The 13,653-nt window shown below is 37.0% G+C and overlaps 1 protein-coding gene across 3 annotated transcripts in view; it reads right to left on the bottom strand.

The window, feature by feature from the left end:
* Nucleotides 1-13,653, bottom strand: part of PELI2 (pellino E3 ubiquitin protein ligase family member 2) — a 189,756-nt gene that overhangs the window by 16,517 nt on the left and 159,586 nt on the right. For all 3 annotated transcript variants that reach the window (XM_015143769.3, XM_077938777.1, XM_077938776.1), the window contains one exon: nt 5,896-5,997. In XM_015143769.3, coding sequence (XP_014999255.1) covers nt 5,896-5,997 — 102 coding nt within the window. The remainder of the gene's footprint in view (nt 1-5,895; nt 5,998-13,653) is intronic.

The following is a 13,653-nucleotide window of genomic DNA, read 5'->3' as shown; positions in this document are numbered from 1 at the left end:
GCTTCCTTCCCCACAACTCTACTGAAACCATTCACGCTGATTCCAACAATCAATATATTGCTAAATCCAGGGCTTACGCTGAACCAGCATATCCTGGTCCATCTCTACCTGGTACTAAGATAATGAAACTTTCAGGCTAGTTGGTAAATAGTTCCCCGTTCCCTTTTCTTTCTGTTCTCTCCCTAGATAGTATCACCAAATCCCACCTATCAGCTGAAAGTCTTGATCTCTCCCCTGAGCTTCAGACCAGCATACCCAATCTCCACTTGTATGCGTGATAAATATCTCGAATGTAATATGTGCCAAACAGAACTTGGATCCCCCTTCCCCCTGGGGCTTCCCTATATCAATGACTGACTGACATCCAATTTGCTCAAGCCAAAAGTCAAAACCCAAGAATAACCCAGTTCTTCACGTTCCTCCATGCCCACATCAGCCCTGTGTAAACACTGTCAGCTGAACCTCCAAACACATCCTCAATCCTTCCACTTTTCCCATTTTGGTTTTGGTTACCATTATCTCTTACTTGGGTTCTATCACCTTAGCCTCCAAACTGGTTTCCCTGTTTTCATACTTGCCACCTAGATTCTTTTCCATACAGTAGTTTGAGAAATCGTACAAAAACGTAAATCAGATTATACCTCTCTCCCGCTTAAAATCCTCCAACAGCTTCCCAAAACTCCTGGAATAAATCCCAAACTCTACCTGGCCTGAAGGTCCTACCTCTCTCAGCCTCTACCTGCCCTTCCAAGTCCAACGAAGTTCACTGCCATCCTTCTCCACTGTGATCTTGACTTGAAGCCTTTGCACTCACTGTTTCCTCTGCCTGAAGGGCTTGCTTATTTCTGGTCTGCTGCCTCCTCCAGATGTAGGCTGCTTGAGAGGAGAGCCTTAGTTCTCTCTCCCCAGCCACCAAAGGAGTTTCTGACACAGCAGATGGTCAAGAGATGAAAATAATAATTGGAAGATAATGACAGGGAGGCCGAATCCTATGAGATACGCACATACCTGCACAAGCCTGCTCATGTGCAACGGTTGTAGAAATACCCACTAGAAAATGTAGACATTCTTTAACATTTTCCTCTTAATAGATACTAATTAAATGTTACCATCTAAAACTACAGTAAATCAACTAAATTGAAAACCAAAAAAAAAAAAACAAAAAAACAAAAAAACAAAAACCCAAAAATGTTAGGCCTTGTAGTACCAGGTTCGAAGCCTGTGAAAGTGTGAAATCGGAGAGAAAGGACCCCTGAGCACTGGCTGCAGGACCCAGTCAGTCTCCTAGCCCCTCTGGTCAGAAGGCACTTGGCACTGCACTTTAGGCACAGTCAAGACAATGCACCACTTCCTCTAATTCCTTCCATGAACTATTTTCTCCTTTATGTTTCACTTTCCTGTTAGAGTTTCTTTCTTTCTTTACCCCTACTCCAGACAATAATGACCAAGATCTTACTCTTTCTCATACCTTAAATTCAGATCTAGCTTTGATTTTTCCCCTCAGGCCATAATATTTCTGAGTTCTGAGTCTACTAACTTGACTTCACAGTGGGAAATGCAGCATAAAGCCCTTTCTTGGTTCATTCTGATATTCTGCCTTTAGATACTCAATTAACCCTAGAAATCATTTTAATGGGAATGACTAAAACAAACTCTCCACACTGAGGTCCATACTTGAGAACTGTGAGTGCTGTAGTGCTTTTTGCTCGGTGATTTTTGTCAGTAGTAGGTTTTGGAAATATAAACTTGTTAAAAGGAGGAAAACGTGGAAACAAATCTATCTTTTCAAGGTCTTCTGAGAGTTGCTTAGTTCTCTGCTTAAAATGATCTGCCATGGATCCTTCTAATAGGTCCAGTTAGTCTGTGTGTATAATGTGTTATGTTTCCTTAAGAAACATGTGAATTCTTGCTTGGCTTACCATACTTTATTTAAAGAGGCTGAGCTGGTACTATTCAGAGAATGAAGAGCCCAGTGACCTAAATCTTAGCTCTGCCCCTAAAGCCTCCTCTGACCTTAGTTTACATTACTTTTCCTTTCAAAGACCCAGATTTCTCAGCTATGAAATTAAGAGGTTGGTACAAATTGGTATTCTCAGAATGTGGTTCATGAGCCCCAGAGGGTCCTTGAGACCCTGCCATGGGGTCTAGGTACATGAGGCCAAAACTACCTTCATAATAATACAAAGACATTAACTGCCTTTTCCACTGTGCTGGTCTCTACACTGATGGTGCTAGAACACTGGTGGGTAAAGCTGCTGGTGCTTTGGCACGATTCAAAGCAGTGGCACCAAACTGTATTAACAGTCATTGTATTTTTCATTGCTGTGAATCTCCAGTTTAAAAATTAGGAGTTTTATTAAATCTTGAGTCTTTTAATATTCTGTATGACAAAATAGGAAGTATGCATAATGTACTTAGAAGTTAGTAATAGGAAGCTGAAAAAGTCCAGCTAAATCTTTAATTCATTCTGCAGAGATGTGAGGGAAGAAAGTGAGCATGTGAGTCAAATGTGACTGTTCAATAGTGCGGAATACACTATGTGACACATATGTCGCTAAAGAATATCTATGAAACTCTGAAAAATTCCGAAGAAACAAGATTCTTCTTAAAGGAATTTAATGTCTCACACTTTGAGAGTACCTGACTTACCTATAACAGGTACCATCACAGTAAGTTTTTGAATTTAAGTGGTAAAAAAGTATCATGGACAATAGTGAAATAGGCTTGATCCACTTTTTTTAGGATTAAGAACTCTCTGTAAAAAAAATCTTTAAAATCTTTACTGCTACTATAAGTAGGGAAAAAATTTATAAATTGAAAATAAATAATTGTAATGAGTATGAAAAAGATATAATAATGAAGTTTCATAAAAATATCAACAGGGAAGAATATGCATATACTTATGTAGGAAAATATTTTCCTTAACAAAAGAAGAAGAAAAGACATTTATAAGATTATATAACAGAATGGCATGGAGATTTTGCCCAAACATGATAAATTTTATTTTTGAGTTCAAACTGGCACTTTAATAACTATGTTTATAACTATGACTATATATTTTATCTAAGATTATTTAGTTTTAAAATATCTAATACATACACATAGTTCCAAACTCGAAAAGTGTAAAATATCTCCCTGTATACCACCTGCTCAGTCCCCTTCCCCACAAAGGCAACTGCTACGTTAATGTCTTGTTAATCATTTTGGAGATTTTTAAATGCATATAAGCATTATTTAAACCATTTTACAATATTAAATTAATAATGTAATACTTTACAATATAAAAATAATAATGTAATATTTAATATTATTTAACATTTAATTTAGTAACATTTTAATTGAATATATATTACCAATATGACCCAATATATTCAATAATATTAATATTTAACTCATTTAATATGTTTGGAGCTCTTTCTGTGGCTATACATATAGCTCTTCTTTGTTCGGTTTTATACTCTTGGAGGGCTCCACTGTACAGCTGTGCCCAAATTTACTAAACTGGTCCACTACTGAAGAACATTTAGCTTGTTTCCAATCTTTTCCTATTAAGCAATGCTTTGAGCAATAACTCTGTACAAATGGCATTTTGCATGTAGGTAAGGATATCTCTGGGGTAAGTCTCTAGAAAGAAGAGCTTTACAAAGAGAAGAGCTGAGTCAAACTATGTAAACATTTTGTATTTTTCATAGGTATTTTCAAATTGCTACCCCATAAATGCTATACCAATTTACAGAATGTAGGATAGTGTCTGTTTTCCCCACATCTTTGACAAAACCTTTTGGATTTCTGCCAATCTGACAAGTAAAAAGTGGTATCTCTATGTGGTTTTAATTCACATTTTTCTTTTTGTAAATGAGGTTGAGCATATTTTCTTATTTTTAAGAGCTACTTCGTTTCCTTTTTTGGTGAACTATCTGTCAAATCCTTTGCTCATTTGTCTATCTGATTGTAGGACTTTTAAAAAGAGATTTCTAGGAGTATCTTATATATTTGTGACATTAACCTTTTGTGATACAAATTGTAAATATTTCCCCCATTTGTAATTTGTCTTTGGCTCTTCTTATCAGTCTGAGGTGTTGAAGTTCAGGACTACTACAAATACATTTAAAAACCACATAAAATTTTCTTTCTTTCTCAATCAAAAGTACTGACTTAGGTGATCCAGATTAGGCCTGCACTTCACAATGTTATAGAAAATGGAAAAAGAGCTGGGGCATTTCTTTCTAGTTCCATCTGTCTTCCATACCTATGTTTATGTGTGTGCATATAAAAATAAAGCATGAAGTGGATGGACATATGCCTTTTTTCACTTATTTTATTGTATTTCCCATTTAATAGTCATGTAATGGCTGCACGGTATTTTGCATTTAAATGCACCATACTGTAATCATTCTTACCTACTCCTGGAAGTGTACATTTATTTCTACTTTTTTACTAGCATATACAACACTACAATGAACAACCTTTTGGTCAAATCTTTGTTCATATTCCTTAATTATTTATGTATAAAAATGACTGAAGTTAGAATTACTGGGTCAATTGGTCTGAGTGTTGAAATTCATGGTAGTATTGCAATGTTGCCCTATAGAAATGCTACACCAATTCACAGTCCCACCAGGGGGACCAATTCCATACAATGCTTTACAGTGCTGTATTATTTAATATTTTCCAATTAATAGGTAATAAAGAGTATTTTATTAATTCATTTGGTATTTTAAAATTATTTTTATATATTTATTGGCCATTTATATTTCTTCTTCTGAGAATTGTATGTTTTGTTCTTTGTCCATTTTTGAAAGCATGGGAAAAGTGATTACTGTATAGCAGGTGTCAATCCTTTGTCTACTTGATTTGTTGCCCTAATTGTCTCTAGTTTGACTTCTAATTTTTGTGACATTTAAAAATAAGTGAAAATGTGTACAGTAAAATCTATTTCTTCATTTACTATTGATCCTTCCCTATTCCAAGAATATGAATTCTCCTAAGTTTTTTTCTAGAACTTTTTGTTCCTTCGGTTTTACATGTAAATGTTTATTCTCTAGAATTTACTTTAGCAGAGTATAATGTTAGTATTTATCATACTTTTTTGATGTTTGTTTTGACATCATTTATGTAATAATTTAACTCTCCATATGGAAATGCAAAGCCTCACCAATTCCAACTTAAGCTTGCTTTTTTCTGTTATTAGTCCAAATTTTAATTGTTTGCTATTTTAAAGTACTACATCTGGAATATATTTATTTTCTACTTTTTAAATTCATTAACTGACGAATATTTTTTTTCCTTCCTTCTGCTTTCTTTTGATGTACTTCTGGACTTTATATTATATACCACTAAAACTATGCCCAAACCCATCCTATACTTTCTTAATTGCTGTCCTTTGTCAAAAAAGAACTTTTGAGATAAATGTTTAGTCCTTTGATTTTCTTTCTCTCTCTCTCTTTGCCTCCTCTTAGTAATGGAAGCACTTAAGACATTTTCTTCTGAGTAAGATGTTGGCCTCATCTTGTCAGTTTTGCTACATGATATTCTCACAGATATTTCTGAAAAGGTCTATAAATGTAGTTTGGATATCCCTTTCATTCAAGTGTTGTTCAGAAAGTATTCTGAAAATGTTGGTTTTAAAAGTGGTTAGCTTTTAAAATTTTTATTCTTGCTATTAATGTCTATTTTTATTGCACTGAGGTCTGAGAATGTAGCCTTTATAATTTCCTTTTACAATTAATTAATTAAGTTTTTTTCTTAATCTTTCAACAACCAAACAGGAATAATTTTTATATTATCTTCAACTTTTTTCCCCTGGACACTGGGCTGGAAGATCTGACTACATATAAAAAATACAGAATTAAAGGAAAATGTGCTAAAATTTCTATTAAAAAAGAAAAATATTACCTGAAACATATCCGTATCTTTATCATGTGTGTACTCCACCACCACAGTCTGATTCCTTGACAAAGTGTAGGATATACTGTGTTGACCTTTGCAGCTGATAGCCTAATAATAAAATTTTAAAAAATCCATTAGAATCACATTTCAACAACTTATCAATTCTGCTTGTAGTTATGAGCCATCACTCTACCAGCAAAGCCCAGCACAAGCCAGCGTTTTCCACACAGTCAGGGTTTTTCCCTATGCTCTATTCCCTCAATCACAGACAAGCCGAGAGTTACAATTCTGGTTTTAGCAAATATTCTGTCTTAAAGTGAACAATATTGTACTTAAATCAAATCAAAGTTTATTTACTAGTTTGCAAGACTTGATTCAATCAGATTCTTAGAAAAACACATACTTTCTCCATGTTACCTAAATTCAGTAATAGAATTTTTAGACTAATATAGTCATTTATTTCAAATTTTAAGATTTCACACAACAGATAAGTCACATTATTTTTCCTAGGTGATAGAGATTATCAACATAACAAAAGAATCACTGGAAAATCTGTCAATGTTCTAATTGAGATTTCAATATAATAATAAATAATGTTCTAATTGAGATTTCAATATAGTAATACATAATTATTGAATTATTTCAATACAATAACATATGGTTATCCTAGTCAATGATAACCATATTTGTATTGTGTTCTACATCTCACTTAAATCTTGTATAAGCAACTAGTTATCTCAGATATTTACTTTACTAATAAATAAGGTAACTAGCAATTTTATTTTTTTCAAATTTTAGGCTAGAAAAGGCTAATATTCTTTTTCAAATAGCCTACGAATAATACGACATCATTCTTATTTTGTCCATAGTGATATGTTTGAACAAAAAGTTGTGGTCACATACTTTTAATGTTTCTAAATTAACAAATAAATCGTTACAAAGTGGACTCCAAATTATTTCAATTATATTCTATTCATTCTACTTTATCTTTATTTTTAATCTTTTACATTAAGTATTACAAAATTTTAATAAGCTTTTCTATTACACATTTATTGAATGATGACACTGTATGAAGACCAAGAAAGCATCTAGAAGAAACTGGACACGCACAGCATGTTAATGAAAATGTACTGAACATCTATATTTGACTAATGTAATTCCTTACAGCAATAAACAGTAAAACATGCCAAATCAACTTTGAAGTTAGCCTGGTTAATCTCATGGTTATTTAATAATCTGCCCTGAGGAATTTCACGATTGAGCTGATGTTTTATTTTATGTGCTTCGTTAAGATAATACTTCTTTAACATGGTCAGGAAACTAAAAAATACTTCTTCAAGTACTCAACACTACTAACAGACATCGTCTTAAATTTTCATTGATCTGAGTCAGATAAATTCACTGACAGTGACTGTTTTTGAAAGCCAAATTTATAAAGAACTATTTTCAATTTAAGTGGATGTAATCTTTGTGTTAATTAACTTTTGTGGTAATCATTTCACAATGTGTATATATATCATCGTGTTGTACACCTTAAATATATACAATTTTTATCTGTCAATTATACCTCAATAAACCTGAAAAACAACTTGTAAAAAGTAGATGTTTATCTTAATAGTCAGTGAAAAACCTACTTTAAGAAAAATAATTGATTAAACTCAAACTTATAAAATTAACAATCAGGACGTGATTATAAAATAATTTATTTTAGGGTTTCCTATAAAGTATCTATTGCATTTTAAATGGATTCAATTTACAAATATATCAACTCCAACACAACTTTCATGGCATATACATATTGCATAAAATGTCTATGGTGTATAAATGATTTGCAAAACAAGGAGTTAGTAAGTGCAATAATGGGAAATACTTTTAAAGGTTATACATTTTTGTACAATGGCACCTGCTTAAGTATGGTGTTTCTCAAACTTCCACTCCATTTGCCTGAATTGGAAGGGTCACCTGAACCTGGAGATGTCTGGGGAGCAGCTCTCAAATGGAGTTTCTCAGGCTTACAACAGCTTACCTTACATTATAAATTTTTTTTATTCCCTAACACATTTGCTAGTTTTAACATTTAACATTGTCTCACGAAGACTCGCTCTGCTCACCTGAGGCCTAGCACAGCCATGGACAGGGTGCTCCGGAGTAGTGGTGCCCAACCTTTTTTGCACCAGGGACTGGTTTTGTGGAAGATAATTATTCTGTGGACTGGATGGGGGGGATGGTTGGGGGATGATTCAAGCATATTACATTTATTGTATACTTTATTTCTATTATTATTACATTGTAATATGTAATTAAATAATTATACAAATCACCATAATGTAGAATCAGTGGGAGCCCTGAGCTTGTTTTCCAGCAACTAGATGGTCCCATCTGAGGGTGATGGAGATACTAACGGATCATCAGGCCTTAGATTCTCATAAGGAACACGCAACCTAGATCCCTCGCACACACAGTTCACAATAGGGTTCGTGCTCCTATGAGAATCTAATGCCACTGCTGATCTGACAGGAGGCGGAGTTCAACCCGTAATGTAAGCAATGGGGAGCAGCCATAAATACACATGAAGCTTCCCTTGCTTCCCTGACGCTCACCTCCTGCTGTGCGGCCCAGTTCCAAAGAGGCCACAGACCACTACCTTGTTCCCTTGCTCACCCGCCACTCACCTCCTGCTATGCGGCCCAGTTCCAAAGAGGCCACAGACTACTACCTTGTTCCCCTGCTCACCCGCCACTCACCTCCTGCTGTGTGGTCCAGTTCCAAAGAGGCCACAGACCACTACCTTGGGGTTTGGAGATTTCTGCCCTAGAGACACTTCCTCAACACTTTAGAAAACACCAGAAACAGCCATTTTATAGGCTGCAAGTTGTTATTGGACACAAATACTTATAAGGTGTTTCATTATAAAAATATTCTTGTGACCAAAACTGTAAGACTATGTAGCACATGAAAAAAGGGTATTTCTAGCGAAAGCATCACCTTATCTGGAAAATGCCCACAGCAAAGGGGAGTCTTACCCAAGCTCCCAAAACAGAAAGAAAACACTGATGTAGGATGCCCTGAATGTTGAGCCAATTTAAAGAAAATTTATGATTTCAGACTTCTGCCATTTTTGTATGTTGTTTAAGGCAAATGGCCAGGGTTAGGAAAGGGGAATACTCTTAGGTTAGGAAAATGCCTTTTCTGTGTCTTTTAGATTAAAAAAGTACTAGCCACGGGCTGTGATTTGGAGGCCTTGGAATTTGGGGAAGGTAGGAAAGTGGGAAAAGAGACCGCAGGCAGAAACAAATCCCATGAAGGTAGGGAGTGGCTCTGGGGCAGCAGGTGAGGCACACCCTGTAGCACGGGCGGCTGAGGAACTTCAGAACCAGTGTGATCGTCACCTCGAAGTCACTTCCAGTTCTGGTAAGGATTTCCCTCTGGTAATGCTAAGCCAGGAGAAGGGTCCTGCCCCTACAAGGGCCCAGAGTACTGGTGCCCTGGGGTCCAACAGGCTGCCACCTATGGAAAGCAGAAACGTGGGCTGAGCTGGCCTGAAAAGATGAGACTGAAGCCAGCACTGGGATTTGGTGGCAGTAAAAACCAGCAAGCCTAAGGCCACCATCAGAATCATCGCCAATAAATGGGGAAGTGTGGACTTCCTTCAGTTACATGAATTAGGGCTCACATGACCTCGTTTTCATGTATTAAAGTCTAAAATAGAGTCAGATTTAGGTGGTTAGGGGAAGTTAAAGAAGAGTTTAAGCCTGAGATCAATTTTCACTTTCCTTCTTGGGTCATGTCTTACAGAAAAGTTTGCCAAGTACATATGGCATTGAACTTTTTGTTACAAGTATCAATTGTTCAAAATAGCTTTTAACATTTAAAATACGAGGTTCAAAAATAGAGCTTCTAGTAAATCACTGACTTGAGTATTTCCAGTATTTTGGAAATAAAAGTTTCTCCAAGGCCCTAAGTTGTTTTGGAATCTATTTCCAGAATATCAGAAAGGAGAGCAGGTAGGGCCTTTTCTTGGCATTCACTATAACTTAGTTCAAACACAATTACTGTAACATAATGCCGTGATCTTACTACACCAACACAAATTTAGAAAGCTCTTTAACATTGTAAAGAAAACCAGCTCAAGCAGCTTGTTGTGTAGACCAGAGGTCCCCAACCCCTGGGCCACAGAGTGCTATCAGTCTGTGGCCTGTTAGGAACCAGGGCACACAGCAGGAGGTGAGTCACGAGGGAACAAGCGAAGTTTCATTTGTATTTACAGCTGCTCCCCATCGCTATCATTACCACCCGAGCTCCTCCTGTCAGATCAGTGGTGGCATTAGGTTCTCATAGGAGTATGAACCCTGTTGTGAACTGTGCATGTGAGGGATCTAGATTGTGTGCTCCTTATGAGAATCTAATGCCTGATGATCTGTTACTGTCTCCCATCACCCCCAGATGGGACTGTCTAGTTACTGGAAAACAAACTCAGGGTTCCCACTGATTCTACATTATGGTGAGTTATATAATTATTTAATTATGTATTACAATGTAATAATAATAGAAATAAAGTACACAACAAATGTAACGTGCTTGAATCATCCCAAAACCATGTGCCTCCCTGGTCTGTGGAGAAATTGTTTTCCACAAAACTGGTCCCTGGTGCCAAAATGGTTGGGGACTGCTGGTGTAGACAATAATGATTTCCTATATCCACTTCTCTATTGTACAGCTGTGATGAGAAGGCAGGTTGCCATCTCTGTTCTCATAACACTGCTTTGTGCCTCGAAGGCACGTTCAGTCTTATTTTTTTTCCACCCCTAGCACCAAGAGTGTGGCAGGCATTCAATTAATGTCAAATGAATGAATGAATGAACGAACAAACGAACTGCTACAGATACAAGATGATATTTAGAGTTTCTTTCTTCAGGTCTTCCCCTCACCTTTCCTACTTCTCACTAGCAAAGGTACCGGTAGTGATACTCTCAGCTCAAATGTTTTGAGTCTATAAAAACTACTTTATTACAGTTTAAATGTTATTAGGTTGAAATATAATTGGACAATTACAGATAAACATATTAAAGAATTTCAGCTTTATCCAGCTGAAGAAATTAAGCCTTACTTTGCAATCCCAGATGCCCAGACCAGATGAGTCAAAGTATTTTTTTCTCAGCTGAGGTTATGTATTTTCTTACTGCTATGCTGCTTGTGTCACAGGCTCAGTTCTGCCAGACTTTGCCATTCAGGGATGAGAACAGTTAGAACTGGCTGTCCTGCTTCAACTTACAACTAAAAACTAATGTCAGGGAGTTCTGTGAGTCTCCAGATTCTAAAACAAACATGGTTCATATGTCTAGAGAATTTTCTTCCTCTTATAAACCCATATACACACATAAAAGCACTTATATAATATGTTATGGTAACAGAAAGAACAGAAAGCAATCTTGCAGAATAAACAACGGGTAACATGTCTTAATGGACATGTTACTGAAGAATTTTCATCTAAATTTTAAAGTATGAGGGAAACAATTAAATCTTTTATTTGTTAAGAAGCAGTGGTAGCTCTCAACCACAAAGTGAAAGCCAATAGAGAAACTCACACGCATCCAGAAAATATTAATTTATTATAGTTATGATTTAGCCCATTTAATTCAAGCTCTATAAGGCTGCTAAGTGAGCCTTTATCAACTGTGTGGAGAGAGAAAATGGGATTCATCACTGTGGCAGACACCGTTGGTTGCCTGCCTAATGTCCTTCTCTCTGCTGGCTGAGCTGGCTGCCTGTGAAAAAGCCTCACAACATCAACGCTAGCTCTCCCACTCTCCTCTGAGGCTAGCGTGTGGAAATGTGATCCACTGTCAGCCAATGGGACTTAGGAGAGATCTGGTGTGGAGCTCCTGGGGATGAGAGACACTGAGAGAGACTCCTTCCCTTCTCTGTCACTAAAATACGACATGATGTTTGCAGCGGAAGCAGACCACCTTGCAACATGAGAGGAAGGTCAAAAGACTCTCACAGAAGTTGGCTCAGAGCCCTGACATCTTTGAGATGCTGAATCAAACGTGGAACTACCTGTCCCCAGACCTCTGGAATAAAAATCAGGGTTTTAGGCTTCTGTAGGTTAGGCATTTTGTCACTTGCAGTGTACAGCATCATTATATGGTTTGGTTCAAACATTTTCTCCTTCTGGGTTTCCTATTTCAGTCAATAGCACAACAGTCACTCACACTTAAAAGCTTCATGTCACCCCTGAGCCCTCTCTTGCCACTGTTGCTCACATACAGTTAAGCATTATTACCATCATAATTAATCCAACAGGGAGTCAAAGATGGCTGATTTCACTGTGTTAAGGCAAAAATCAAATACAAAACAATGTGTAACATTTCACTTTTTCTCCTCAAAAACAAAGTAGTTGTTGGGCAACCAGTAGCTACAAATCTGATTTATTCCTCAAAGGAATTTTATAATCAGCTTTTTTACAGCCCTTAACTTTCTGTTCTGACGATGCTTTTGTGCAATCTTCATGTATCATCTGGCATCTGGGCTGGCTTCAGTAGCTTGTTCATTGACCAAGAGAATGCCGTGGATGTGACACATGGGACTTCTGATACTAGCTCAGGGAAGGCCTGCAGCTTCTGTTTGCTGCTCTGGGGGTTCCCAGCTGTGGGCAAGAAGCCTGACTACACACATGCCACTAGGCTCCAAGAAGCCAAAGCAACAGGGAGAGGGCCTGGAGAATGCAATGCCACATGGGGAGAGGGAGGCCTGGGAGCACCAAGATGCAGACAGGTGCGTGGAGAAGCCTCCGTGAGAGTGGATCCTCCAGCTCCAGTTGCCCCAGATGTGGACCAGAGACTGACTACTCAGCAGTGCCCTTCCCAGATTCCTAACCCACAAAATAATGAATAAAACAGAATGGTTTTTGTGAAGTCACTAAATTCTGTGGTAGTTTTCTACACAACAAAAGATAACTGAAACGATCAGCTTACAAGGCCTACTGGTACCAGAGCACTTATGTGACTCATCACCCAAGACACTATGGTTATCTGTGCATACGTCTTACCTGCACCCAAGAGCATGGGATAGATATGTCTACCATGGCAGGCAGCAGCGACTCCACACAGAGCAGGGTCTATGTTTCTAATGGAAGTGTTATGTCCTCCTGAATGTATGTTAAGAGGTTGTTTGTGTTTAAAGCACATATGCATTTTTATTGTTATAATCTCCGATTAGAAGACTGAGATGTGAAGAAAATTTTGTATTAATATTTAAAATGATTATAGACTATAAAAAGTATCTGTGAATCATTAAAGTATTGCCAGAGAAGACAAAGGCCACCAAGTGTGTCACATGGAGACTTTTGTAGTCCTTAATACATTTAGAGCAAGAATAGAAGGGACACTAGGAAGGCAGAAGAAGAAAATCACCACGTATGTTAGAAACTATGAATCCACTTTTCAAACTACATGTATGACGTATACCAAAAAAGTATGCCTTATTAGAGTCTGCATCATTTAAGGGAATACAGTGTGCATGTGTGTGTGTATGCATGTGTGCACATACATGAGCATGCTTGCATCTGCACTTCAAATACAATGAAATTCTTTTTCTTCAAAGGACACCTAATTTTTTTATTATGAAGTCTTTCTTAGTACCAAATGACTCAGGAGTTTAATATCCCTCTTGTCTAGACATCCTGGAAGTTGACTATTATAGAACTGCAATTATTGTTCCTGGGCCACACAATAGTCTGGCTAAATCAAATGAATGTTTTTGATA

The sequence above is a fragment of the Macaca mulatta genome, chromosome 7 (genome assembly GCF_049350105.2).
Source record: "Macaca mulatta isolate MMU2019108-1 chromosome 7, T2T-MMU8v2.0, whole genome shotgun sequence".
NCBI classification, from domain to species: domain Eukaryota; kingdom Metazoa; phylum Chordata; class Mammalia; order Primates; family Cercopithecidae; genus Macaca; species Macaca mulatta.
The sequence above is the reverse complement of the archived record's forward strand: the minus strand, read 5'-3'. Positions and strand labels throughout refer to the sequence as shown.